This window comes from Pezoporus wallicus, unplaced genomic scaffold (assembly GCF_028554395.1).
Source record: "Pezoporus wallicus isolate ANWC-B61680 ecotype Strahan unplaced genomic scaffold, APGP_CSIRO_Pwel_v1 contig_5958, whole genome shotgun sequence".
In the NCBI taxonomy this organism is placed as follows: domain Eukaryota; kingdom Metazoa; phylum Chordata; class Aves; order Psittaciformes; family Psittacidae; genus Pezoporus; species Pezoporus wallicus.
The window spans coordinates 1,019,187-1,045,399 of NW_026638491.1; the positions used below are offsets into that span (position 1 = coordinate 1,019,187).

General features: G+C 41.7%; 1 protein-coding gene across 1 annotated transcript in view; it reads right to left on the minus strand.

The window, feature by feature from the left end:
- Positions 1–3,520: 3,520 nt before the first annotated feature.
- Positions 3,521–26,213, minus strand: part of SLC1A2 (solute carrier family 1 member 2) — a 79,905-nt gene continuing 57,212 nt past the window's right edge. The window contains exons 7-11 of the mRNA XM_057410936.1: positions 25,309–25,542; positions 21,327–21,521; positions 18,692–18,826; positions 7,727–7,958; positions 3,521–4,196 (exon numbers count right to left, since the gene is read on the minus strand). Coding sequence (XP_057266919.1) covers positions 4,122–4,196; positions 7,727–7,958; positions 18,692–18,826; positions 21,327–21,521; positions 25,309–25,542 — 871 coding nt within the window. The 3' untranslated portion in view covers positions 3,521–4,121. The remainder of the gene's footprint in view (positions 4,197–7,726; positions 7,959–18,691; positions 18,827–21,326; positions 21,522–25,308; positions 25,543–26,213) is intronic.

A 26,213-nucleotide genomic window follows, 5' to 3' on the forward strand; every position in this document is an offset into this window, starting at 1 on the left:
AATCAGAAATCTATACTATATTCTTTAAAGTGGCACAAAGTTTGGAATTCCATGTGCTTTGAGAAAGAAACGGAGATCCACTGTATCTCCCGGAAGAAATGCAAAAACCCTTTATTTTTGTGCTGAGTTTTAAACTCATTGCTGGACTTGTAGCATAGAAACAATTAGACAAAAAAGCAGCATCTTGACAGAAATCTTTTGGATGTGATAATCAACATGATTATAAATAGCAGACAAAGACTATTCCCTGGGATGGGATTGTGAAATGTCTTATAACTTAACGGAGCCAGGAAGTGACTTGACCTTTCCTGGAAGCCCATGACTCCCATAGATTTCAGTGGGGTTTTCATGTAGTAAGAGCATTGAAGACACAGGTTTTACTTCAACAAACACAGTTTTTCAAAGACATACCGAGTTTCTATGCCAATTCAGACGGAAAGAGCACGTCCCATAATATGGTTCAAATGGCTTATCTTTAACTATTTGAAGCGTCTTCATCTTTCTTACAATGCTGGTGCAGCCTTTGTCTTTTAAGGGAAGCAATGGAGAAATAAATTCACGAACAAAGTGCTCCATCACTTTCATAGTTTCAATGTTCAGTGTGCTTTAGTTTCAGCGGACAGATGCCAACTTAGCTCCCGCAGTAAATGCAGACAGCAAATGCATAAGCATGTACTTAATTAAGCATGCAATTAACTGAGTCTTTGCCTAGTCTAGACTTATCCATACGCCAGTGTGCTGTCAGCAAGCCAAAGGGCAAAGGATATTGCAGTTGCACAGACAACAGGGGAGGGGAGGAAAGGGGGCAGAGCAGCAAACGAGACGAATGTGCGAAGAAATGTATATCTGTTTAGGAACTACACAGAAAACAGGTCACTATCCATCCACTGTGCTTTTCCTTTAACTTTGCTAGCACTGTGAACAAATGCAAAAGGTTTTCCAGATCCAAATTAGTGCATCCACACTCCTAGCGAAGGTAAAAAGAGACTGGCCAGTAACCAGCATGGTCTGCTGGAATGTGAGCCTTGTATTAGCTGAGGTGGCCAGCCCCTGTGTTATTTTCTGTTTGTTTAGTTAAGTAGCAACCCGGCCCCTTGTGGAATGAGCAAATCAAGAAATGCAAGCCAAGAGTGAGTTACATTTTCCCAGAGAAATGGATAGCTTTTTGATGGTTAAATACAGTGCTGAACCAGAGTAACACTATATTAATCATTCCATCAGGCTAAAAGCAGAAGAGTATACCAAAACCAACATTTCTTATTCTCCCACATCCACATTTAAATAGAGAAATACCATCACAATTATCTTTTGAAACATCCCTGAGTTCCTGTATCTACAGAGTTACTATTTTAAAATCACAGTCAGCTATTCTAGTCCTATCAAAAGACCCAGATTTATTCTCCCTTATGTGGGTGGGGTCTCTCTAATATCGTGACTTCCTCCCCTAGTCTCCATCCAAAGAAGCGTTCTTCAAAGGACAATCTGTCCCAAGTGGATAAGTGTAAGCATATTCTAAGTCTTTCTTCATATGCAATTTTGTGGAGCTGCCGAGTCACATGTTGCTGGCATTCCTGTTTGTTTCCAACTGCTAAACAGTTTCAAATGACAGCTAAAAGTATATGGGCCAGTTTTCTAAAGCTACTTGCAAGGCAAGAAATCAGAGTCACTGCTCCTAAGAAACTGCTTCAGTGAAGAGGATGGAAACTCATCTCTTAATGGGAAGCCGTGCTGTGAAACCTCTCAAGAATACTGGATATAAACCGGAGTAAACACTGTGTGTTATTCTTGAATATAACTATGACTCAAGCCACAGCAAATTTCACTTGATGTGAGCCAGCACCCTCAGAGTAGGTAACATTTTAGAGCACCTACGCACCATCCCAGGCACATTTCTGGCACATAACACAATAGTAAAAATGTCTTTTAATGCAAATTGTGAGAAGCAGCAGCATCCAGCTCTATAGGTTAACTCTGGATATGCCAATACTAAGGAGTGCAGAAATGAGAAGGCAACCTGCCTACCAGTTCTCTGAATATCCTACAATTTTATCCCTCACAAAAAAAAAAAAAAAGAAAAAGCTTAAGATGCTTCAGGAGGCCCCTGGAAAAGGTCTCCACATCTAATGCGTGTTGAAGACCTAGAGAATTCACAGTGGTTCAATATTTGTGAAATTATATAGGCCATTTTGCTTAGGATTGTACCTCTGCCATGCAGATGAGGACAAAATACAATGGCAAGAAAAATACTTCACAACAACAAGTGCTTAAATGAGGGATACTCTGGAAATGGACTTGATCTTGCACATCATTAATCAATCATACGAGTAGCCTGGGCTGGCTAAGGTCTGTGTGCATTTTTGGGGATACTTATATGAATGCAGATGAGCAAAAAGCATATTATGTTTATATTTTAATAGCTTCTACATAGCCAAATACCGCTCTACAGTTAAAGATATTATTCCTGTTTAAACCCATGACAGGTCTGAGCATAGACACTGAATGGCCTATTTCCGTAAACGTTTCAACTGTGTTTTCTACCATTTTTAAGTTCACGCTCATGTTTTGATTCTTTTTGAGAACCTCTGAGAGCTTTCCCCAAAACTGCACAAAAACTTGTTCTGTGGGTGGAGCCCCCCAAGGCCACATGGCTCAGCTTTGCTATAGAACATAGTGTAATGGCATTCATCAGTGTCTAAAAATTGCTGAGTATTAACAAGCACCTTTAAAAACATTTCACAGGGTGATTATTGTGACTGTAATTTCTTCTGACCAGATGAATCAGCTATACTATGCTGACAAACACCACCTCGTTAATTCAAATGCCGTGTGCTCTAAAAACATTTCTCTGACATTAGAGAGTTACATGAACTGTTACTCTGAAAAAGAGAGAGATGTCTATTCAGTGTACTGGACTAATCCTGAAATTCTGCTTTATTCTTCATTCAGTCCTAACTCTGGCCAAATTCTATTAAACACATATGGAATTTGCCTTAGCAATGAATTCAGGATTTAGCCATTCTCTGAAATACGACATATATTTGAAAGATGGCTTTCAATTCATCCTAGATGTCACTGATGATCACATTCAAAACCTCCCAGTTTCTTAGAGTAATGGATCCAGAATTTGCTTATAGCTCATTATCAAGCACCCAATCATGACATCCACGAGCAGTCTTAGTAGTACCTTACTTGACTAGTCCTGTCCACATGAGGAATCCCTCTGACATCAGTGGAGTAGGCTGAATAGTAAGGTGCTACCTGCTTTGATTAAAAATGGAATAACTGAGCCCATGGTATTCTGGATTTTGTACATCAGGCATAGATTTAGTAAAGGAACTACTACCCCTCCAATAATACTGCCTTGTATTGCATGATGCATTGTGGTCAAAAGGCAGCACAGCCCCATCATAAAATAAAGGCTGCACCTGCCCTGGGACAGCTGATAAAAAAAAACCATCACGTGCACATACAAATCTAAGGTCTTGTCTTGATGCTAAGTATTAGCTATACAGATCTAACAAAATGTCTGTGATACTTTACTGACTTCTATACACTAATCTTGCCCCTGGATCTAGGTTCAGTTTAAAGTACAACTAGACATAAAAATACAGTGCTTGTTGTTATTAAAACAAACAGAAATCTTTATGAAGATTTTCAAAAGATATTTTAGCCATACTGTGCTAAATAGATCAGGTATGCCACAAGAGTCACCAAAACACTTGAAGGCTTATGTGGTGTTATGTTTCTCCTGTATGTGTGACCCTGAGTCCCTATAGTGAACTGTACTGGCACTTTGATCTTCCCATTTTGCAGCATTGACATTCTCCGTGTCTTGAATGAAAGGGGAGGCGGGTGAGAGCACATTGCATTGCATGGAGTGTTCTCCAGCTGCATCATCCAAACAGTAACCCAAGGGAGACAGATGGTTATGGATCATTGCTTGGCAAAGACACTACAATGACCTGATGAGATCTTTCCTAAGTTTCAGTTAAGAAATTAAGTAAGCTGAAACTGTAGATGTTAAATAGAAAAAAAAAAAGAGAAATCTTCTTGGTTCATGGTATCTTTTGTCAGAAGACAGCTTCAGGGCTTATTAAAGATGGAGCTAGAAATCTCTTCCTTCAGTTTTCACGCTTCCAAGGCTCTTCTTCGACAATACTGAAGTCTGCAGATTTGCCATTGGTTGCCAGTGTTACCTGCAAGTAATTATCATCAACAACTGACTTAAAAGCCAAGGCACTTTGACAAGTCATGAGTTTTACATGGAAGATCACGATATTTACAGTAATTACATACACCATGACTTATTAGATATGTAAAATGTATTTATTCAGAATTCACAATACTCCCAAAGAGTGAAACTCCTGTTCATTTATCACACTGACTAGAAAACATTAGTAGTAGGAAAGAAGTTCCACATTTTCTTAGCCTTTGCTGTAAGAATTTGTTTGGTTTTTGGTTTTGGTGTGGTTTTTTTGTTTGTTTTGCTTTTTTTTTTTTCAATAAGTGCTTCAGATTCTACACCTTGCTATCTCCTTTAGTTTTCTCTAGATTATTTCAAAAACAGATCAATTTTTTCCTTTTTTTTTTTTAAGGTAGAAATCCATATTTTTTTCAGTGGAATTTGTTAGCAAAGCAGAATAGCTGATGCAGGGACATGAAAAATACTCAAGGCCAGAATAATCATAGAAACTCACCTATAATTATGTCACCTTTAAAGAAATTCAGGAAAAGATATGTTGTAAAAGCACTGTTCATCATACCATTCTTTCTAACAATGTAATGAAAGATTTTACATGTAGTCAGGCCACAAATTCAGAGTAATGCTATGCTTGTCTCACCCAAAATACAGCAAAACATCACTCTTGCTGTGAAGATATCCGCCATTTTTTTTAGGTTTTAAGTATGGTAGAAAACCTATAGTGATCTACCAACTTACAGTATACACTGGCCAATATGTCCCAGAAATGACTACAAATAAATCCATGCTTCAAGAAAGACAGATCCAGCCAAATGGCTTTAAAAATTCTAATAAGCTAAAACGTCAATTTAGTTTTACAAAAGTGATCTAGATCTTTATAACTGTGAAAGAACCTTTCATTTAATTCCAAATGGATGGCTCACTCTTTCCTAACTTACCTTTGTAAGTTAACATCCTCAGCTTCAAATGAAAACTTAAAGACAGAGCTGAAATTCCCCATGCTGGATAAACTGGATGCATGGAAGCATGGGGACATGGAAACATGACAAAATGCACTGATTTTTGAAGCAAAGTCAAGCTTTTCTTATATAATTGAAAGGGGGGGAGCATGCAAATACAGGAATGAACAGCTTATTCAGAAATGAAAATCACATAGAGTCATGTGAAATATGGTAATAAAAAAATACAAAAATATCGTGCAATAACAACCACTCTACCCCCATATAAACTACTTATTAATAATATACATTGACCATGCAAAATTATAAACTACTAGAGTTATACGTGGAATATATTACAGAAAGTAAATAGAAACGGCATGCTAGTAGATTAGCTTTCCCAAATTCTGACCAGAGTTGCAGTAAGCTTTTCAACCCACCAGTGCATTTGACAGGATGAAGAGATGTCCCTTCAGATTTAACAGCTGGCTGTTTTGAAGCACCAAATCCTACACTCTGTTGCCTTTGCTCCTTTAACCCTTGGGAGCTGTGACCTCTCCAACATGATCCAAATGCTTTGCAAATGCCAGCATATATTCTACTCATAGCTTATAAAGTAGACCATAACATCACATGCTTTTGGCAGTTTGCAGACAGACACACAGACAAGACTAATGATCTCCTGAAAGTCAGTCTTGTGCCCAATCCAGTAAACCCTGGCTCTTTTCATGAGTTTTAAAGTGCAAAAGATACCACACTCAGAGCAAATCTAAAACAATGAAAAAGGACAAATACCTTCAGGTAATAAATCACTGGTCCTAAATTTTAATTAAAGGGTGTGCTTAGGAGGATGACCTACCACACCATTAATTCAAGTTTTTGAGGTAAGCTACTACCTCAACTGATGGAAATGATGGAAATGAGAAACTGAAGGAGGAAAGAAAGTGCAGCAAGTATTGCATCAACAGGCTACTACTTTCTAGCTTACTTTTATCTCTGTGCAAATCTGAGTGGAAGGAGATAAAATTATCTGTATTCAGTTCCATGAACCTGATTCAGGTAGAATAGCTCAATTTGTATTAAACTCACTGAAGTTAGCATAGTCTATTTCACCAAAAAACAGTTTTCCAAAAGTTCCAAAAGACATTATCCAAAAAGTGTGTGTATGCATGCTTATTTTAATGAAAAAAATCTTTAATCAAATGAGATCTTTCTTTTCAGTGAGTTTCTTTTTTCCTTCAAATTTTTCTCTTTTGTGCCCTTTTCTCTTTTGTGGACATTATTTTTTAAGTTTTTGTATCATGTATTCTCTTTCCATTTCAAAATTCTTTTTCTTCGTTTTATTTTTCTCATGGAAAAAGAGTGGGTGACGAGGAAGGGAGAGCCATATCAGATCAAAATGTTTGTTTTAATTTTAAAAACTAATTTTATTAAAAACTCAGAAGATTCAGGGGAAAAAATAAGGATAAGATGAAAGGGATTTATGTCCTGAATTCAGTATTAAATTTCCCCATGAATATTCAGGTTTGGCCTGATATTATCTCAAAGTAAGCATTAGGAAAAAATATTCTGAAAAATATTTCCATCCAGGTTGGAGACAGGTCAAAGTGATAGAACAGGAATTACGTTTCCAATACCTATGGTGATCTTCTAATGGACTTAGTGTAGGCATTTATAGTTAGATACTGGCTCAGTTGTGGCAATTGGAAGACACAAGAGAATCTGTCTGAATAAATGGCTGAGGTAGGTTCACTGGCAAATTCACCACATTGAAGACAGTGTACAGGACCAGATCAAGGTATCAATAAATAATAGGAAAAAAAAAAACCTATGAAGTCAGAATTTCCACTTTTTTCTACTCTCTTTCTCCCCCTTTTCAAAAACTCTCTTGATTTTAAACTGTCCTGTCCTAATGGTGGGTGCTTCGTAAATTTTAAACCACTAACCTCCCCAGTTGTTTTCTCATTCAACTGGTGGGGTTTCTCAAGCTCACTTTCCTCTGATCAAGATGTTATTATTACTACTAGTAATCCATGTTAGTTACAGCAAGGATTAGAGAGAGAATACAACATTTGTGACTTAATGACTCAGGAATGATGATGAAAGCAAAGTGTAAGCATGCTGTAGGAGTGCAGGAGCATTCTGACGCTAAAGTGCATTCAACATGTCCATCTCTGAATAGCATATCATCAAGGCAGTCAGCAAATGCAAACACCTGTATCTGAATTGCAGCTATCCTTCATTTGGGTTGGCAATTAAGTTCTCTGTTGCCATAGAAAATTAAGTAAATGTCCATAGAAGGTGATGCCATATTCTCTGTGTGTTGGCATATTCCATAATACGTTGCATCTTGCCTTTTGATATGTAAACAATGTACATGATTTTTTCCCCTCAAACAACAACTTTTAAGAAGAGTGCAAAAACCATCTTTTAAACTGCTCAAATTCATTCAAAATGTCGAGTTCATGGACCTTGTTGTCACATTGTTATTTGCAGAACAATTTGAAAAATACATGCAGGTTAAAAAAATAAGATAAAGCATGCAGTGCTATATACATGTCTCAATATCCATAAATGTGAAAGGTACCTTGCACTCATCTACTATGACTGAGTTGTGAGCTGCAAAAACACATTGGTTTGAGTTGTTTTCCCTATGATTTTTCATGTCGTCATAGATTGACTGAGTCTTGGTCATTTCAATGTCTTCATGACCTTTATGGTGGGAATCAATGTTGTCAAGTTCTGCCTTGGAAAGGTGGTAGACAATGCCAGCACCAAAAGAATCCCCCACTACATTGACTGACGTTCTCATCCGGTCCCTACAAAAGAAGCAAAAGGCAGAGACTGAATAGCATGAAAGGAAGAAAAAGTAGGGCATGGCAGCCCTGTTCATGTTACAGTTACTGTATTTATTCCAGGAAGTTCAAGGCATCTTTAGAAGAGAAAGATGGGAGTTTTTGAAGCCTGTTTTCTCAGGGGACTTTTTCAGATGGAGGATGTGCAAACTCCCATGTCCCAGCTGCTCATACTCATGGATTTTGGCAAAGAACTTGTGCTAGGGACACAGCCAAACTGCAGAGTTGTGCTTGACAAATTTCTCCAGCTTCTGGAGCTGAAGTTTTCAATGTCAGGCTGCCAGGCTCACATCACTGCCCTCGGTTTAATGAGAACTTATCAGAGCACTGAAATTAATGTAGACAAGGGGAAAGGATTTTGGACCCTGAAGACTTCATCAAAGTGTTCTCATTTCTGGGACAGATTAACAAATGGCCTCTCCCTTTATTCTCAGTGAACCAACTACAGGTTAAAAAATGCCTGAAATATCTCCATGAAGCTCAGGCCATCAAAGCTCCTCTCCCGGCACCATCTTTGCAGATGGTCATCTGGTAGCGTGGCACCATGCCCACTCACACTACCATATGCCAGACCTTGGCATATGAGATGACCAAAGTGGCCTACAAAATGATGAGCCTGTGACAAGTAACTAGTCCCCTTTGTTGTAGGAGGATGACAACAGAGGTTCCCAAGCTTCATTACAAAGAGATATATTTGTTGGCACTTCCTATACAGGATGCCATTGGACAGACATACCATCTTTCTCCTGTCTTCTTTTTAGAGTGCGGCTCAATCTGTCAGCAGTGAACCCATTGCTGTGGATTCTCCCTGATCTCACAATTCTGCCCCAAACCTGCCCCAAATTCTGCAAAAAATGAAGATCCTACGGAGCACTGCAGGACTATGGGCTCCTGCTATCTTTCCTACTGACCATGTATTGCACATATTGAAATCATTTACAATCTAATTTGCCTCTTCATATCTGAACTAAACAAGACTCCTAAAAACCTTCTGACTGAATTTTGAGCTACTGCAACTACTAAAACTACTCCAACAACTATGTCTAGCTTTTTCAAATAGGTCAGGGAAGTGATTACACTGATTAATTCTCACAAGTATATCCACAAAGACTCATTTACACAAATGGCAGGTTGAACAGTGTGGACATTTGCCAGTGTCAGAAAACCCAGAATTTAGGACCTCATTTCCCAAGACAGTGACTAATTAGTAAACACCCTTTCTAATATTTTTGGTATTAGATTTGTGTGACATCTCATTTTCCTGTAGAACACCAAGGGAAAAGACCAAAATATATAACACCCAAACTGAAAAACATTAGTTACACATGCCTGTTTATGGCCATACAAGATTTTGAGCCCTTTTTAACATTCTTTCTCTCAGTATCTGTAAAACTGCTTTTGCCAGCTGTGGAACTGCATTTCCTTTTAAGTTTCTCCTTTCCCTCTCTACATTATCATGCTTATGTGTTTGAAGTTCATGGTATAATATCTTAGTTGAAACAGCTCTTTTATATGTTTTTGTCATCAAAAGAATACCTCGGAGGAAAAAACTCCTCCAATAACTCTCCCCAAAACCAAACAAACCAACAACCCATAGGAGGAAATCATCCTTCTAGTTTGGCTTCACACAGATGAAATGTGTGAACCACTTCTGTTCCATGCCTGTGAAGGATGCTTTAAACCTGGTCAGAGCGGCAGAAGAGGAGAAGATGAATTTTTGAGTGTAATTTTGAGTTAAGACAATCAACACCGGAGCGGGAGAGAGATCAGCGTCCAGGAGCCTCAGCTCTGAGAGACAAGAGCCACCGAGGGAGCCTCAAGTCCTCGACAGGACCTGCCCAGGAGCCGGCAGCTCAGCTGACGAGAGCGAGCAGCTGACTCACACGGGGCGGAGCCTGAAGCAGCGGCACCAGCGCTGACTGGGAGAAAACCTGCCCCAGGGAGCGCGGGCGAGCAGGAGTGCGGTGAGGCAGTTTGTGCGGGCAGGAGGGCGGGGTGGTGAGCACTCGTCGTGTGACCAGGGCCCGGTCCGGGAGCTCTGCTCTGGCTGTCCCGGCGGTGGCAGCGTAGGCACCCAGACAGAGCCGGTGAGAGGGGAGGCTGCAGGGCAGAGCTCGGGGTGCAGAGAGGGCCTGCACTGGTCTGGTGAGTGAAGGGTGCACAATGGGCAGGGCTGCACTCGGTGCTCCCTGGTGGAGGTCCTCCTGCAGCAGGGGCTGAGCTGCGGGATGCTGTTAATAGACTGCGAGATGTCAGGGAAGCTGAGAGGAAGCAGGAATGCTTGCTCCCGGCCCAAACTGTGCAGGGGCCTCGAGCTTCACCTCTACCTCATGAAAGAAGGAGGCCATTAACCTGGGAAGCTGGGAATTAGTGACAAAAAAAAAAAAAACCCACAAGAAAAAAAAGAAGGAAAAGGACAACCAAAAGCGAGGGGCTTCCCCCTAAATCCCCTGTCCCCACGCAGAACCGCTTTGCTGTCCTGCAGGGGGCTAATGAGGAAACGCACTCGAGCCAGAAACAGCCGGCTGATGCACTGCTAAAGATCTCTACTGGTGCTGCTAGGAAAACGCGGCGGGTCGTAGTAGTAGGGGACTCTACACTGAAAGGGACAGAAGCACTCGTCTGCCGGCCAGACCCCGTCTCAAGGGAGGTGTGTTGCCTACCGGGGACACGGATCAGGGATGTGGCAGAGAGGCTGCCTGCTCTAGTAAGTCCCACGGGCTATTACCCACTCCTGGTGATACATGTGGGTGCTAGGGATATAGATAGCAGTAGCCTGGGGAACATAAAGAAGGACTACAGAGCCCTGGGGGAGGTGGTTAGGGGCTCTGGAGCTCAGGTGGTCTTTTCATCAATTCTCCAGGGTACAGGGGAGGACCTAAAAAAAGCTAGGAGGATTGGCCAGGTTAATAACTGGTTAAAAGGGTGGTGTCATAGTCAGGGATTTGGGTGTCCTGAACACAGGACCCAAGCTTGTAGGCCAGGTCTACTGGGGGCTGATGGAGCTGCTCTAAAGAGCAGTTTTGGTAGGAGGCTTGCCAGACTGGTCAAGGAGGCTTTAAACTAGATGTGTTGGGGGAGGGGGGCATCATTCCATTCCAACACACCCAGTCAGTTGCCAGAACCTATAATAAATGCTTGGAGCAATGTAGAGATACCCAGCTGCTCCAGCCAATGAGCCGGCTTCATTTGGAGCTCGGCTCAGATGCCTCTATACAAATGCCTGTAGCATGGGGAACAAACAAGAGGAATTAGAGATGTGGGCACATCTATGGGGGTATGATATAATAGGGATCACAGAAACATGGTGGGATGGCTCCTACAACTGGAGTGTTGGAATGGAAGGTTTCAGGCTCTTTAGAAAAGACAGGCCAGGCAGGCGGGGAGGGGGAGTTGCCCTTTACGTTAGGGATAGGCTGGAGAGTATGGAACTCTGTCTGGGGATAGGTGAGCAGTCCACAGAGAGTTTGTGGGTCAGGGTTAAAGGGAATATAGCTATGGGAGACATTACTGTGGGCATCTGTTACAGACCGCCTGATCAAGGAGAACCTGCGGATGAAGCACTCCATAGACAGATAGGAAAAGCCTCACGCTCGCAGGCCCTTGTCCTCATGGGGGACTTCAACCACTCAGACATCTGTTGGAAGGACAGTACGGCCCGGCACAAGCAATCCAGGAGGTTCCTCGATTGTGTAGAAGACAACTTCCTTCTGCAAATAATAGAGGAGCCGACAAGGAGAGGTGCCATGCTTGACCTCATGCTCACCAACAGGGAAAGGCTCGTTAGAAATGTGACTCTCCAGGGCAGCCTTGGATGCAGCGATCACGAGATGCTCGAATTTGAGATCCTCATGACAGTGAGAAGAGCATGCAGCAAGCTCACTGCCCTGGACTTCAAAAGAGCAGACTTTGGCCTCTTCAGGAACCTGCTTCGGAAGGTTCCATGGGATACAGCCCTAGAGGGCAGAGGGGCCCAAGAATGTTGGTTGATATTCAAGGATCACCTGCTGCAAGCTCAGGAGTGTTGCATCCCAACCAGAAGGAAGTGCAGCAGGAGGGCCAGGAGACCTCCTTGGATGGATAAGGAGCTCCTGAGGAAAATTTGAAGGAAAAAAGAGGCTTATAAAAGGTGGAAGCAAGGACAGGTGGCATGGGAAGAGTACAGGGATATTGTCCGAGAAGCTAGGGACCAGGTTAGGAAAGCTAAGGCTCAGTTAGAATTAAACTTAGCTAGAGGTATTAAAGATAACAGGAAGGGATTCTACGTACGTAGCAAATCAAAAACAGACTAGGGAGAATGTAGGCCCCCTCAGGAAGCTCTCAGGAGAACTGACTACACAGGATTTGGAGAAGGCTGAGGTTCTGAATGACTTCTTTGCCTCAGTCTTCACTGGCAAAGTCTCTGGCTGCACCACCCAAGTCTTGGAAGGCAGACGCAGGGACTGTGAGAATGAAGACCTTGTGCCCACTGTAGGAGAGGAACTGGTTTGAGAACATCTTAAAAATCTGAACGTGCACAAGTCCATGGGTCCTGATGAGATCCACCCGCGGGTCCTGAAGGAGCTGGTGAATGAAGCTGCTAAGCCACTGTCCGTCATATTTGAAAAATCATGGCAGTCAGGTGAAGTTCCCAATGACTGGAAAAAGGGAAATATAACCCCCATTTTCAAGAAGGGGAAAATGGATGACATGGGGAATTACAGACCAGTCAGTCTCACCTCTGTGCCTGGTGAAATCTTGGAGCAGATTCTCCTGGAAGGCATGCTAAGGCACATGAAAATCAACAAGGTGCTTGGTGACAGCCAGCATGGCTTCACTAAGGGGAAATCCTGCCTGACCAATTTGGTGGCCTTCTCTGAGGGGGCTACAGAACTGATGGACAGGGGTAGAGCAGTTGATGTCATCTACCTGGACTTGTGTAAAGCATCTGACACTGTCCCACACGACATCCTTGTCTCTAAATTGGAGCGACATCAATTTGATGGATGGACCACTCGGTGGATAAAGACCTGGCTGGATGGCTGCACACAGAGAGTTGTGGTCAATGGCTCAATGTCCAGCTGGAGACCAGTAACGAGTGGTGTCCCTCAGGGATCGGTGTTGGGACCGGTCTTGTTTAACATCTTCGTCGCTGACATGGACAGTGGGATTGAGTGCGCCCTCAGCAAGTTTGCTGAAGACCCCAAGCTGTGTGGTTCGGTTGATACGCTGGAGGGAAGGAATGCCATCCAGAGGGACCTTGACACCCTTGTGAGGTGGGCTGATGCCAACCTTATGAGGTTTAACCATGACAAGTGCAAGGTCCTACACCTGGGTTGGAGCAATCCCAGGCACAGCTCCAGGTTGGGCAGAGAAGAGATTCAGAGCAGCCCTGTGGAGAAGGACTTGGGGGTGTTGGTTGATGAGAAAATGAACATGGGCTGGCAGTGTGCGCTTGCAGCCCAGAAAGCCAACCGTATCCTGGGCTGCATCAAAAGGAGCGTGACCAGCAGGTCGAAGGAGGCGATCCTGCCCCTCTACTCTGCTCTTGTGAGACCTCACCTGGAGTATTGTGTGCAGTTCTGGTGTCCTCAACATAATAAGGACATGGAACTGTTGGAACAAGTCCAGAGGAGGGCCACGAGGATGATCAGGGGACTGGAGCACCTCCCATACGAAGACAGGCTGAGGAAGTTGGGGCTGTTCAGCCTGGAGAAGAGAAGGCTGCGTGGAGACCTCATAGCAGCCTTCCAGTATCTGAAGGGGGGCTATAGGGATGCTGGAGAGGGACTCTTCATTAGAGACTGTAGTGACAGGACAAGGGGTAATGGGTTCAAACTTAAACAGGGGAAGTCTAGATTGGATATAAGGAGGAAATTCTTTCCTGTTAGGGTGGTGAGGCACTGGAATGGGTTGCCCAGGGAGGTTGTGAATGCTCCATCCCTGGCAGTGTTCAAGACCAGGTTGGACGAGGCCTTGGGTGATATGATTTCGCATAAGGTGTCCGTGCCCATGTCAGGTGGGTTGGAACTAGATGATCTTAAGGTCCTTTCCAACCCTAACTATTCTATGATTCTAAATATACTGAACCTAGCAATACAGTTCCACAAAAAGAAAACTTGCTTAATATTTGGTTTTGTATGCATGGCGTTAAATGTTGAAAGGACTCACAGATGCCACATGATTGAGGGATAGTACAGGATGTCAAAAAAACTAAGGTGAACAGAATATATAACTGAAGCATGATACAAATTCTAAAAGGGTCATTTGAGGAGATGCTCCAGCCCCTATGCATGTACTACTAGCCAAGTGGTTCAGTGCTACAAGCTGCCCACTCTACAGAACATGCCATACTTTGTGAAGGAAAGCACATAAGTTCCTTACAGAACAGAAAGGACAAAGTCCTGGCTGTCAGGCATCAATAGCAAAGTGTCATTGACCTCTTTAGGGGCCAAAGAACACCCTAAGAAGAACAAAGAAGATTGTATGTACTCTTCTGTTAAAAAAGCCCAACCAGCTAATTCCAGTTATGCTGGAACACTGTAAACAAAGTCAATATAGGAAAGTTGTAGTCTAGTAAATGACTTGCTTCAACATAGCTACATCTGCATTGTCCATAGTAGCTTCTGAGAGAAAGAATGGGACTGAAAGTCAAAGTTCTCTCTCAAAAGCCAACTCAGTATCTGGTAAGAATGTGTTTTGGAATAATGTTTAAATCTCGGTAAGATTTAATACCCAATTTCCTTAAACTGGCATAAATCAGAAGAACTGGAAGCTTAACAACGTAGAAGAAAGAGATAAAAATGAGAACTGAATCAAGCTACCTTGTTACTAATGTTATAGTGCCTATACAGCATGCTAGTATGCAAAAAAGTTACTCCTGTTCCTGAAAAGCTTGAAAACCCAGTAAATTAACCTTACTAGATTTTAGCAAAGAGATAAAATCTCAGCTAATTCAAAGACCAGGTGGCATGTTTAACTTGCCTTACTTCTGATTGTAGGAAAGAGCTCCTGTTTTCTATAGTTTAATTCAATTCATACAAGGCCCTGTCTATAACATCCACATGTCAACTGTTTCTGAATATTCTGAATTTAGATCTAAGCTAAGGAACAGTCAGAAGTCAAGCAGTCTATTTCTGAGATACCGAATGAAGGTTTAAACAGTGGATCAGCCATTCAAGCCCATTTTCTCTAATTCCTCTCCTCACTGCAAAATCCCACTGTATCTGAGTTTGTGCTATGATGTTTTCTGAGCTTGTCAGTCTTACAGCTGGAAAGTAGCCAACTTCTGGCTAGAGCAAAAGAAGCTGGTTTTATTCCAGCTTTTGGCATGTCTTTACAGCCCTATCAAAAGTCACTGCTGTGTGATGCTTAGTTTTAAACTGAGAAACTATGAGAATTGTGAAATCTTGGGAAACTTGCCTGGTGAAAGAGCTCACACTGTGCATGTATGCATGGGAAGGGGAAAGGTTGAGCAACTTAACCCCCAGATATTGGAGTGACTTGAGAGAAATTGATACGAAAACTTTTTGGCTCAAATTTGAAGGACAGAATGCCAAGTTTAAGGACAATCAATAGTCAGCTTTGTGTTACACCATGACCAAATCATGCAAAATTGGTTTTGGTAAGACCACAGTTTCAGGTGATGGTAGCACTGTAAAATCACTTGATGTTCTGACGTTTTCTTTCATCAGAAATATTGAAAAAACTCATAGAATAGGACATTTTTTAAAAGCTTTCATTATCTGGAACTCAAATGTTATATAAGATTTCTACGTGGCTGTTTGCATTTGCACACTAGTTCCAGAAAAGTGGCTGAAATTGGTAAGTTTCTCTTCTACATTCTGTTAGAAATACTGCTGTAATGTTATCTGATATCTACAGAACTGAAAGAAGACAATGTTTGTAAGTATAGAAAATATCTTTTTATACCCTTTCACTTCAGATTATTTTAGGTCTGGTTTATGTGCCCAAAAGCTTGCTCAAAAGTTGGCTTGCCTTTTCTTAACATAGGGAAGTCAGTAACATTGTTTTCCGTATCTCATTAGATTATTGTGGCTACCACACAATCATTAGAAGATGGAAAATAAAACTATTAGCTGTTGAACATATGCTAATTGGCACAACACATTCACCAACAAACTCTGTCTTGACTTCGGAGCACTAGTGGCATGACACAGAACCTGTGATCTCCTTTTTCATATCTTTTCCTTTTTCCCTACACCTTTCAGTTATAAATCATGCTGCAATTGCACTGCCAATCATTAGGTCAGAAGGACCAACCATTTGTGCTGAAAGATTCTTCCTATACTTAAGATTCATCACTGCTGCAGCTCCACAGCCTTGTCCTGGGCTGTATCACCAGCAGCGTGATCAGCAGCACGAGGGAGTGGATTCTCCCCCTCTACTCCAATTTGGTGGGACCTGCACTGCAGTCCTGCATCCAGCTGTGGAGCAACAACACAAGAGGGATGTGGAGCTGTTGGAGCAAGTCCAGAGGAGACCATGAAGATGCTCTAAGGGCTGGAGCAGCTCTGCTCTGGAGACAGGCTGAGAGAGCTGGGCTTGTTCATCCTGGAGAAGAGAAGGCTCTTTAAGGGGAGACCTTAGAGCAGCTTCCAGTGCCTAAAGGGGTTGACAAGAAATCTGGAGAGGGGCTTTGACAAGGGCCTGTAGTGACAAGACAAGGGGGAATGGCTTTGAACTTTCAGAGGGGAGACTGAGATGAGATATCCAGAGGAAGCTCTTTACTGTGAGAGTGGTGAGGTGCTGGCACAGGTTGCCCAGAGAAGCTGTGGCTGCCCCATCCCTGGAAGTGGTCAAGACCAGGTTGGACGGGGCTTGGAGCAACCTGGTCTAGCGGAAGGTGCCCCTGCCCGTGGCAGGGGGGTTGCAACTGGATGAGCTTTAAGGTCCCTTCCAACCCAGACCATTCTATAATTCTATGAGGGTTAGATGAGTCAGTGGTAACAATGCTGCTGAAGCTGAGCCTGAAATGCAACACCTACTAGTGGATCAGGACTGCTGGTAAACTTACATCTCTGAGGTTTGCTAGTGTGGGCAGAGCTTCTCAGTCTCCAGAAATATTTTTAAATGACATTTCCCTAAAAAAACCAAACAAGTCACATGCTCCTTTTGCACATCCTCCTACCAGCTGCAGAAACCTACCTATTTATCCTTAACTTTGAGAGCCCGTGAAACATATATTTAAAGTGAGTGTGCACCTCCTACTCCCAGCTGCAGATACCTATGCCACTTTCCCATTTTCAACTATGACCTCATAAATATAGTCACAGAATATCACATTTTTCCCTATGCCAGCTGTACTCTGACTGCTGAACCCTTCCTCATTTCACCATTCTGAGTCATGATATCTTGATATTCAGTTATATATAAAATATGTAAGTCATCTTTTCCCTCTCTCTTCCCAAGCAGTAAACTCCTCTTTCATTTTTCCCTGAAGCAGAATTGGAGCTTTGTGCTATTCTTAACTCTTAGTGACAAATAGGTAATAACAGAGTACAGAAGTAGCTCCAAAAACCAAGTCAGAGAATTGATCAGGATCTTAAATTCTTCTTGCTACATCGAAGAGATGACAGAAAATTAATTTTCTATTTTACCTTCACATTCTCAACTCTGCTATTCCTTCTTGCATAATTTTAGTAGTGTATCTTGGACTGGAAGCTATCACAGGTTGGCAGCTGAGGCTACTGGTGCAGGAGGAAATGCACAAATAGTACATAGTACTTACATCTCCCCTTCCAGGCACCACAGCTGGCACAACAGAAACATCTGTCTTTACTGCATAAAAGAGTATTAGGGCAAGATGGCTGTTGACCAGAATATACTGTGCTGCAGCAGTACAGAACAATATAAAAGCCTCTAGAGGCTGATACAACTTGAAGGACTACTATGTCCTGTCAGCTCTGCACAGATGACAGAAAGACATCCAGGTTGCCAAATGACAACGTGGGAAATCTTGTGGCTTGGCGTATGCTCTACATTTACTGCTTCTGTATTGAACTATGGAAGAACAAAAGCCTTGGGAAACTCTCAGAGGACCTGGAATGACACTGAAGGACTTCAGCCTCACATCTCTGAAAATGAAAGTCAGTCTTTCCAGTTTGAGGGATGTGTCAGTAAAATCAAATTAGGAAACGACCTCTCTCTTTCAGTTTTCTTTCTTACTTGTCTTTGGTTTATATCCTGCTCGAGAACAGTTTCTTTTTAAAAGTATTTAACCTCTTATGTAAAAAAAAATAAAAAAATTCCTACGGAAATATTTGATTCTACAAATGCCCAAATCACCCTGTAACTTCCTGACAACATCCTGATGGAACCTGCATTTTCAGCATTCGTCCGTGTTTTTAGACCACAGCTATAAGAAACAGAAATATGAAAGCAAAGTTTGGAAAACTGCTCTTGAGCTATGTCTGTGATGGAGAGGCATCATTAGGAAGAAGAAAATACGTAAGCATGAGCCCAAGGGTCTTACAAGAAGATCCTTGTCTCATAGAAACTGACTTTGGTAGCAATCTGAAACAATTTGCACCAGCTGAGAAGCTGCTTTTCATGTCATCAAATAGCCTATTTTCTCCTTTGCTTTAACTGTAGAGAAGAATCTTATTGTTTTATAAGAATTACAGCTGAAAAGTGCTATGGATAAGCATTACTTCACTACTTTTTCTGCTTCAAGCAGTAGAGTCATCATAACTTACAAAAGCCAGTCAACAGCAACAAGCAAACTGATGTCCTGGGTAGGGAGACCCACTGCAGTAAGGATCAGCAGCATAGTGACAAGTCCCGCGCTGGGAATACTGGCAGCTCCAACACTTGCAAGGGTGGCAGTCAAACTGCAAAAACAAAAATCAAATGTGGGTAGCAGGAAGAGGAATATAAACTTTCATTGCATGCTTATGTGATCATTAGGAAGCTCTTATTTTTAATGAGTTCCCCCAAAAACTAATGACTATATGAGAGACCATGGTAATGTCAGGCCCCAGTTTTCATGCTTCTATTTCTCAGAAAATATTTATTTGGGAAGGCCAGATCTATGGGGTTTATTCTGAGACTTGTAAGAGAGTTGTCTGAGGTTGAACTCTGTAAGTTGGTTATGATATTCAAATCTTTTGCCTGACAGAAGGCTGGGGCTGACCCAGACAATCCAGGTTGTGGTGTGTTTCTCAGGTGTCTGGGTTAGAGTACAGCCTGGCCTACTGAACACCTGGGTAGGTCCAGCAGATATACAGGCAGGATAGTTTGCTCGGTGGTCAGGCTTCACAGATGGTGCCAGCTCCTCCGGCACTTCCAGCTTGAACTGGTAAGGGATTGCTTTTGCTGTCCCACAGCAGCACTTAAAGACCTGCAGTGGAATGAAGGCCTTTAGACCTCTGTTAAGGTCTAACCATGCTGGCTTAGCTACCATTTCCAGTGTCATCCTCTCCCAAAGGAGAGGAAATCAGAGGATCTACATGACAAATATGAAGTACCTAGGACTAGTTTAAAGGCTAGTTAAGTCTTTGTGAGTCTGTGTCTGGGTGATGTGAATATCCTCAGTACCACAGACTGGATTTGACAGAAAAAACATAACAACCTTTCATTCATTTGTATTTCCACCTCAAGAGACAGCTATTGTGATACTGTTGTAGCAAAAACGGTATAGAGCATAAAGAGGAGAACCAATTGTTTTCTTACAGTTAGCCCAAAGTTGCCACCTGCTCAGTAAATATGAGTCCCAAAGCTGGCTACACCAGCCTTGAAATGGTTGATCAGGAAGAGCTAACAGGTCAGTCCCTCAGAGGAGGGTGTTGAGGCCCTGGCACAGGTTGCCCAGAGAAGCTGTGGCTGCCCCATCCCTGGCAGTGTTCAAGGCAAGGTTGGACAGGGCTTTGAGCAACCTGGTCTAGTGGAAAGTGTCCCTGCCCATGGCATGGGATTGGAACTGGATGAGCTCTAAGGTCCCTTCCAACCCAAACCATTCCAGGATTCTATGAAGAGAAGTAACTTGGGCTCAAGCCTACCAAATTTCCTGGACAACAGCCGATTCCTGACTTGAATTTCTATAGTCTAATTTAGCTTGATATGTGGCAACTCTGAAATGACTGTTTTCAGTCTTAGCAACAAATACATAACACACAGGCCTCACATCTGCCTTCATTAGAAGAAGCCCAGAACCCTTCACAAACCTTGGCTTTACTATTTCAGGGGTTGGGGTAAGAAGTGAAAAAAAAAGGAAAATGTGGAACTAATACAGCTGTGCAAGAAACATGGAATTAGACATACCTTTGTAGGAGTTTCTTTAGTGTTAAATAGTTTCTTTAGTGTTCTTTAATAAAAGAAAGGTGGGTGGGTGAAAACTGCAGGAAGAAGACAAACTTGGCAGCTTTTACTTGTGGTTTCCCTTGTAACTATTCAAAACGTTAGGCCTGGTGTCTTCATCAAGTTTTCCACAGTAAATTAACTTTAGCTGTAGCAGTCATAACTTTGCCATTGTTTTTTATTAGTCACTCTACCTAATAGGTCTTAAAATTGCATTACAGTAAACAGTCTTCAAGAAATTCTTTCCTGTTAGGGTGGTGAGGCACTGGAATGGGTTGCCCAGGGAGGTTGTGAATGCTCCATCCCTGGCAGTGTTCAAGACCAGGTTGGAAGAGGCCTTGGGTGATATGATTTAGCGTAAGGTGTTCCTGCCCACGGCAGGGGGGGTTGGAACTAGATGATCTTAAGGTCCTTTCCAACCCTAACGATTCTATGATTCTATGATTTATCCATTTTCAATGGTTACATTCCTTTGTCCTTTCAGATATTCAGCTGACTTAGATATGACAATTCGATACAAAAAAGACTAGAACTAGCACTTGCTGGGAGTATCCAGACCACACTGCAGACATTCTCAACCTCAGACTGGGCTATTCTCAGCCAGTTTGTTTGCTGTTCACCAAAGTCACAGTAAAAGTACAGGCAAACATAAATATATGGGTACATTTTTAGGTATACTTTTTCCTTTGACTGGATATAAACAGATACAGTCTAGAATGTTAATGCCCCATTTATCACTTGTAGCATTCCTCTGCACTAAAAAAGGCACTGCACTGGAGAGAGAATTAAGTATTTCCCATTGTATCGTCAACTGCAAGACTCTGTAGAACACCACCAGCATGGACTAAGCTTGCAGATGATAGAAGAAGCGTGTCACCAGAGAGCCAGGACCTATGTATATGACATTCCTTTGCATATATTATTAGAAATCCATGGATTTCAAAGTGAATATCACAGCTACTGAGAAGACGTCCAGCCCAAAGCTTCACATTTTACAGTCTGTGGAGACAAAGCCTACGAGTATTTTGAACTGACCTCACAGTAACTATCTGGCCTCCATCCAGCTCAATTCCATTCATCTGTGCTATGAAGATTGCAGCCACAGCTTCATAAAGGGCAGTTCCATCCATGTTAATAGTTGCTCCAACCGGAAGAACAAACCTTGTTACACGCTTATCAATGCCTAGATTTTCTTCAAGGCACCGGAATGTGACAGGTAATGTTCCAGCACTGAAGGACAGAAAGCAAGAGTAGAGAAGGCATAATTACAGTATAACATAAGGGAGGAAAGTCAGATATTCTGCTATCATTGTCTACACTTTCTACTTCCACTTTCTGCTGTGATTCAAGTGATTTTTAGCCAATTTTTAAATTAAGCCTTCATTTAGCTGGAGGTGGGCCAACACATGAACATGACTTGAAGTAGGGATGAGAGCTTGAGAGAGTGTAGATGAACTTTTCATACACATTTATGGATTATTCCTTGTATTTTGTTCAAAAGGACAAGTTCCAGATGTTTTCTGATGGACAGAACTATAAGCATAGGGACAAATACTAAATTTCTTTGAATGTGAATTTGCTCTGACTGGAGAAAACAGTGTTGCATTAAGGAATGAAAAAGCTAGGCAAAAAGATACAACCCATCAAGTTCCCAGACCCTGGAGGACAGGAAGGATATAAAACACAGCTGGAGGACAGGAAAAGATGTGAAAGACGGCTGGAAGACAGGAACAGCTCCTTGTACAGATCCACAGTGCCTTGCTGGATTTAAAATGAAAGAGGGAAGATTAAGGTTCAACATAAGAAAGAAGTTCTTCACTATGAGGGTAGTGAGCTACTGGCACAGGTTGCCCAGAGAAGCTGTGGCTGCCTCATCCCTGGCAGTGCTCAAGGCCAGGCTGGACAGGCCTTGGAGCAGCCTGATCTAGTGGAAGGTGTCCCTGCCTGTGACAGGGGGTTGGAACTGGATAAGCTTTCAGGTCCCTTCCAACCCAAACCAGTATGTCATTCAATGAACAGTTCAGGCTATTAAATGCACTTCCTCAAAAATTCACTTTCATCAAAAATTACTGCTGAAAACAAACATATTCTTTTTTCCTGTAGATTCAAATATCTCCTACTTTCTTCACTATCAGGTCTGCCTGTCTCAGGCAAAGGACTTGCTGCAACAAGCATGAAACTCAACACAGGAACATGTTTTGGTTTCTTACTTTTTTGTATTCTCTCTCCACTTGGTGGAGCAAATCTATTGTGGTTGATTTGCTTCAGTGGGCAGAATTTCTCAAAGGTCTTCACTACTGTATCCCACTCATTCTGGTGCCATTGCCCCTATAAAAATACTAATTTGCTCATAGAAGAGTAAAGGACTAGACTCACCATATTTTCTCACATAAATACTTACAACATATTCTTGCTAGTGCCTTGCAACTTCAGGGTCTTTCCAACTCATTCATTCATCCACTACAATAGAGATGCTAATTGGGTACAAAAAAATGCAATCTTTCCATTTTACAGATAATTAAACCATGGAAAAGGGAGATTAAGGAATGATTGAGATACCTAACTATATATAACTTTATAGTGTTATATTAAACGTCCTAGGTTATCAGGTAGAATCACATGAGGCTGACCTATCTCACATGGGACCTATGGAAAACTCAAACTGTTCTGGACTGGCAGATGCCCAAATCACTCCTCTTGTCCCACATCTATGGAAACATGAGTTAGAAGATATAAACTTCTAGATCCCCGTCTTGTGCTCAAATGATTGGACCATTCTCTGTTCACAGACATGATTTTTTTAACAGACTTCGATAAGCCAGATACACGGTACCAAACACTTGCGTTTTAGCATTTTTACAAATATATTTGTATTTCTTTACTGTGGATTTAATCATAGATAATCCATGTTTAATATTCTGTGCATTTAGCTAAATCAGAGAGAATTCATACTTTCTAAAACCACGTAATATATTCTCTCATGAGATACTCTAGCACCTATATTTGTAGCAGATAGCAGAAAATACCTAGTGAGTCATTAATCAATAATTAGTAGGCAGTTTTCAAGTCAGTTCCAGGATCACCTTGCCTCCTACAGAAAAGATATTCTGATATTTTACCAACAGAAAAATAGAATAGGAAATGTAGTTCACGGACACACACTGAAACTCAGCCAGATACAGTTCTTTTTCTTCGGAAGTGTAAGTTCTGTCTTACATTTACTGTCACAAATCAGATCATCAGTACAAAATGCGTACCAGCCATGGCCTACTGTTGTTGCAATGAACCCCAGCTGGCTCAGGAAAGCAGGGACTATACAAATATCTTTCCCCTTCAGTTCTGCCACCATAAGCAAGGACAGGTGAGCAGGCCATGGAGACAAGGTTTCTTTATTGGAAGAGCAAATTGTAGATGCCTTCCACAACTCCTCAGCCTGGCCAAAGAGCTTTAACAGGTTGCTGAAAAGGAACTATCTGCAACTTCCAGAGGTGCCAGGTTAGACCATATGATGGTTATAATTGTCCTGTGATCACATGTCTGTGGTGCTATGTCCACATCTGTTTAGCCAGTAATTCAGATCTGGATAGCAGTCAGGTGGTAAAGGTAGTGTCCAGGAAAATCAATATGCTGGAAACACTTAGAATCTCTTATATCTTTCCACTTTGGTGCTCCAGCAGGAAAACATTACTTCATGCTAATAAACCCCCATGAATGTTGTGTATGGACACTGTAAATCTGGTAATGAAAATCTAAGTGGAAACTCAAACACTTCAATGAACAAAAGCCTTAGGGAAATTGTGGTTTAGCGAAACTCCTGGCCAGACTATATCTCCTATAATCTGCATTGTTTATCACAGAGCCACAGAATTATTGAAGTTGGAAGGCACCTCTGGAGGTCACCTATTCCAACCACTTTACTTAAGGCAGGGGTAGCTAGGACAGGTTACAGAAGGCCATGACCAGACAGGTTTTGTGTATCTCCAGGGACAAAGACTCCATGACTGCTGTGGGCAACCTGTGCCAGCATTCAACCAGTCACAGTAAATCACAGTAAAGAGATTATTCTTGTATTCAGATGGAATTTTTGTATGTTTCAATTTGTGCCTACTGCCTCTCGTCCTGTTGCTGTGCATCACTGAAGAGTCTTGCTTCATCTTCTCTACACTGTCCCATCGGATATTTACGCACGTAAGATCCCCTCAGAGCCTCTTGTTCATCAGGGCAGAAGTCATGCAGTAGAGCGATTTGGGTTGGCCAAAAGAGGCAGATGAATTATAATTCTTTCAAGGCATTCCTGAAATCATAATGCTACTTTTCTGATGGTCAGTTTTGAACTAGGCTTTTTTGTCTTCAACTTTTTGATTAAAATCGAAGATTATATTTTCTTCACAAATAAAACATTTATTGAAGAAAAACACTTTAAAACATGGTATTTAACTGAAAAAATATTTTTAACACAAATTTACTGACTGCTTCAGTGCAAAATATCAACATATTACTGACAGGTAAGTTGCCTACATACTTTGTTGAGTCTGTTCTGTTCATTAGCAATGAGTCTAAAAGTGCTCATCTCTAAAGTCCCCTTACTCTGCTAAAACAGATAAAAGAATGAGGGTTTTTTTTTATTTCTTCTTGAAACCTAGCACTGTTTATATTTTTCCCCCAATGCAATGAGACTGGTATTAACATGCTTTCAAAACAAATAGAATTATCACTGTTTCCTAGGCGAGGTACAAGTACAGGGTAAAACAATTTGCACAAGTCATTTGGTCAATGCCAGAATGGAAAATAAAAAGTGTGTCTCTCAACTGTCTGCAGATGGCTGTACAACCTCTCTATAAAATCCTGATGCTGTGTGGTTATTTTTGTTTATTTCAACATGCTGGATTAAAAACAGTTTTTATTCAACAGCATAAGATGATTTTGCAGCAAAGACCAGAACAGCATATGTGCTACCTCTAAACAGCAGCTAAGAATCTGCTAAAAAATAAAGCAAGACATTATTTCCCAGTTGTACCTGGAAGCTGTGCCTAGCGCTGTGATCCATGCCTGGAAAATCCCAGCAAGGAAGGAAAATGGGCTTTTCCTTGTTATCACAAAGTAGAGCAGAGGCAGGAAGATCCCTCCATGAATGAGAAGACCCACAATCACAGTGACCATGTACATGCCAAGTTGTCTAGCAACTACTTCTAAGTCCTTGATTGCAATGATTTTTCCACAAATGAGGCAAGCAATGCCCAAAGGGGAGTACCTGGAGAAAGAGAACAAGCATAAACAAGAACCAGTCTTTGCCTTGTAGTCATAAAAATTGTCCTCAACAGAATAGAGACTGGAGGAAGGGTAGGAGGCTCTCAGGCTCAACACTGAGATGCAGTTCAGGAATTGATGGAAATTCAATGGATAGCTTTCACATCTTTTAAAAAATAATGGCTATCTCCAGCAAATGCCCCATCTACTCCATTTTATTCCATCCCATTGAGTGGAATATGCATTTCCTGAAAAGTCTTCGTTCCTGGAATAACACTGTACAAAAATACTATAATGTTACGCAGGCTTGGATCATTATGAAGATTGGTTTAGTACTTGTTTTTAATACATAACTTTTACAACCCATTGCTTATCTGGTTTCAGAGAGTTGCATTATTTTCTTCAGTTAAATTATTTGTTGAAATGAATCACTTATCCTGAAGGCTGCAACTGTTTCTGTTATGTTCTTTAAATAATTTGGACAAATGTTTCTTAGTTCATGGATTCTTCATTAATTATGTGCTTTCCTTACTTAGGGCAGGGTTTTTGTCACCTCAGTCATGTTACTCCCCAACGGCATAAACAGAACTTTTAAACAGGGTGATAATAGTAGCATAGATTGATAGTAAAAAGATTTGAAATTAATGGATATTCTTTAAAAAATTTAATAGTGAG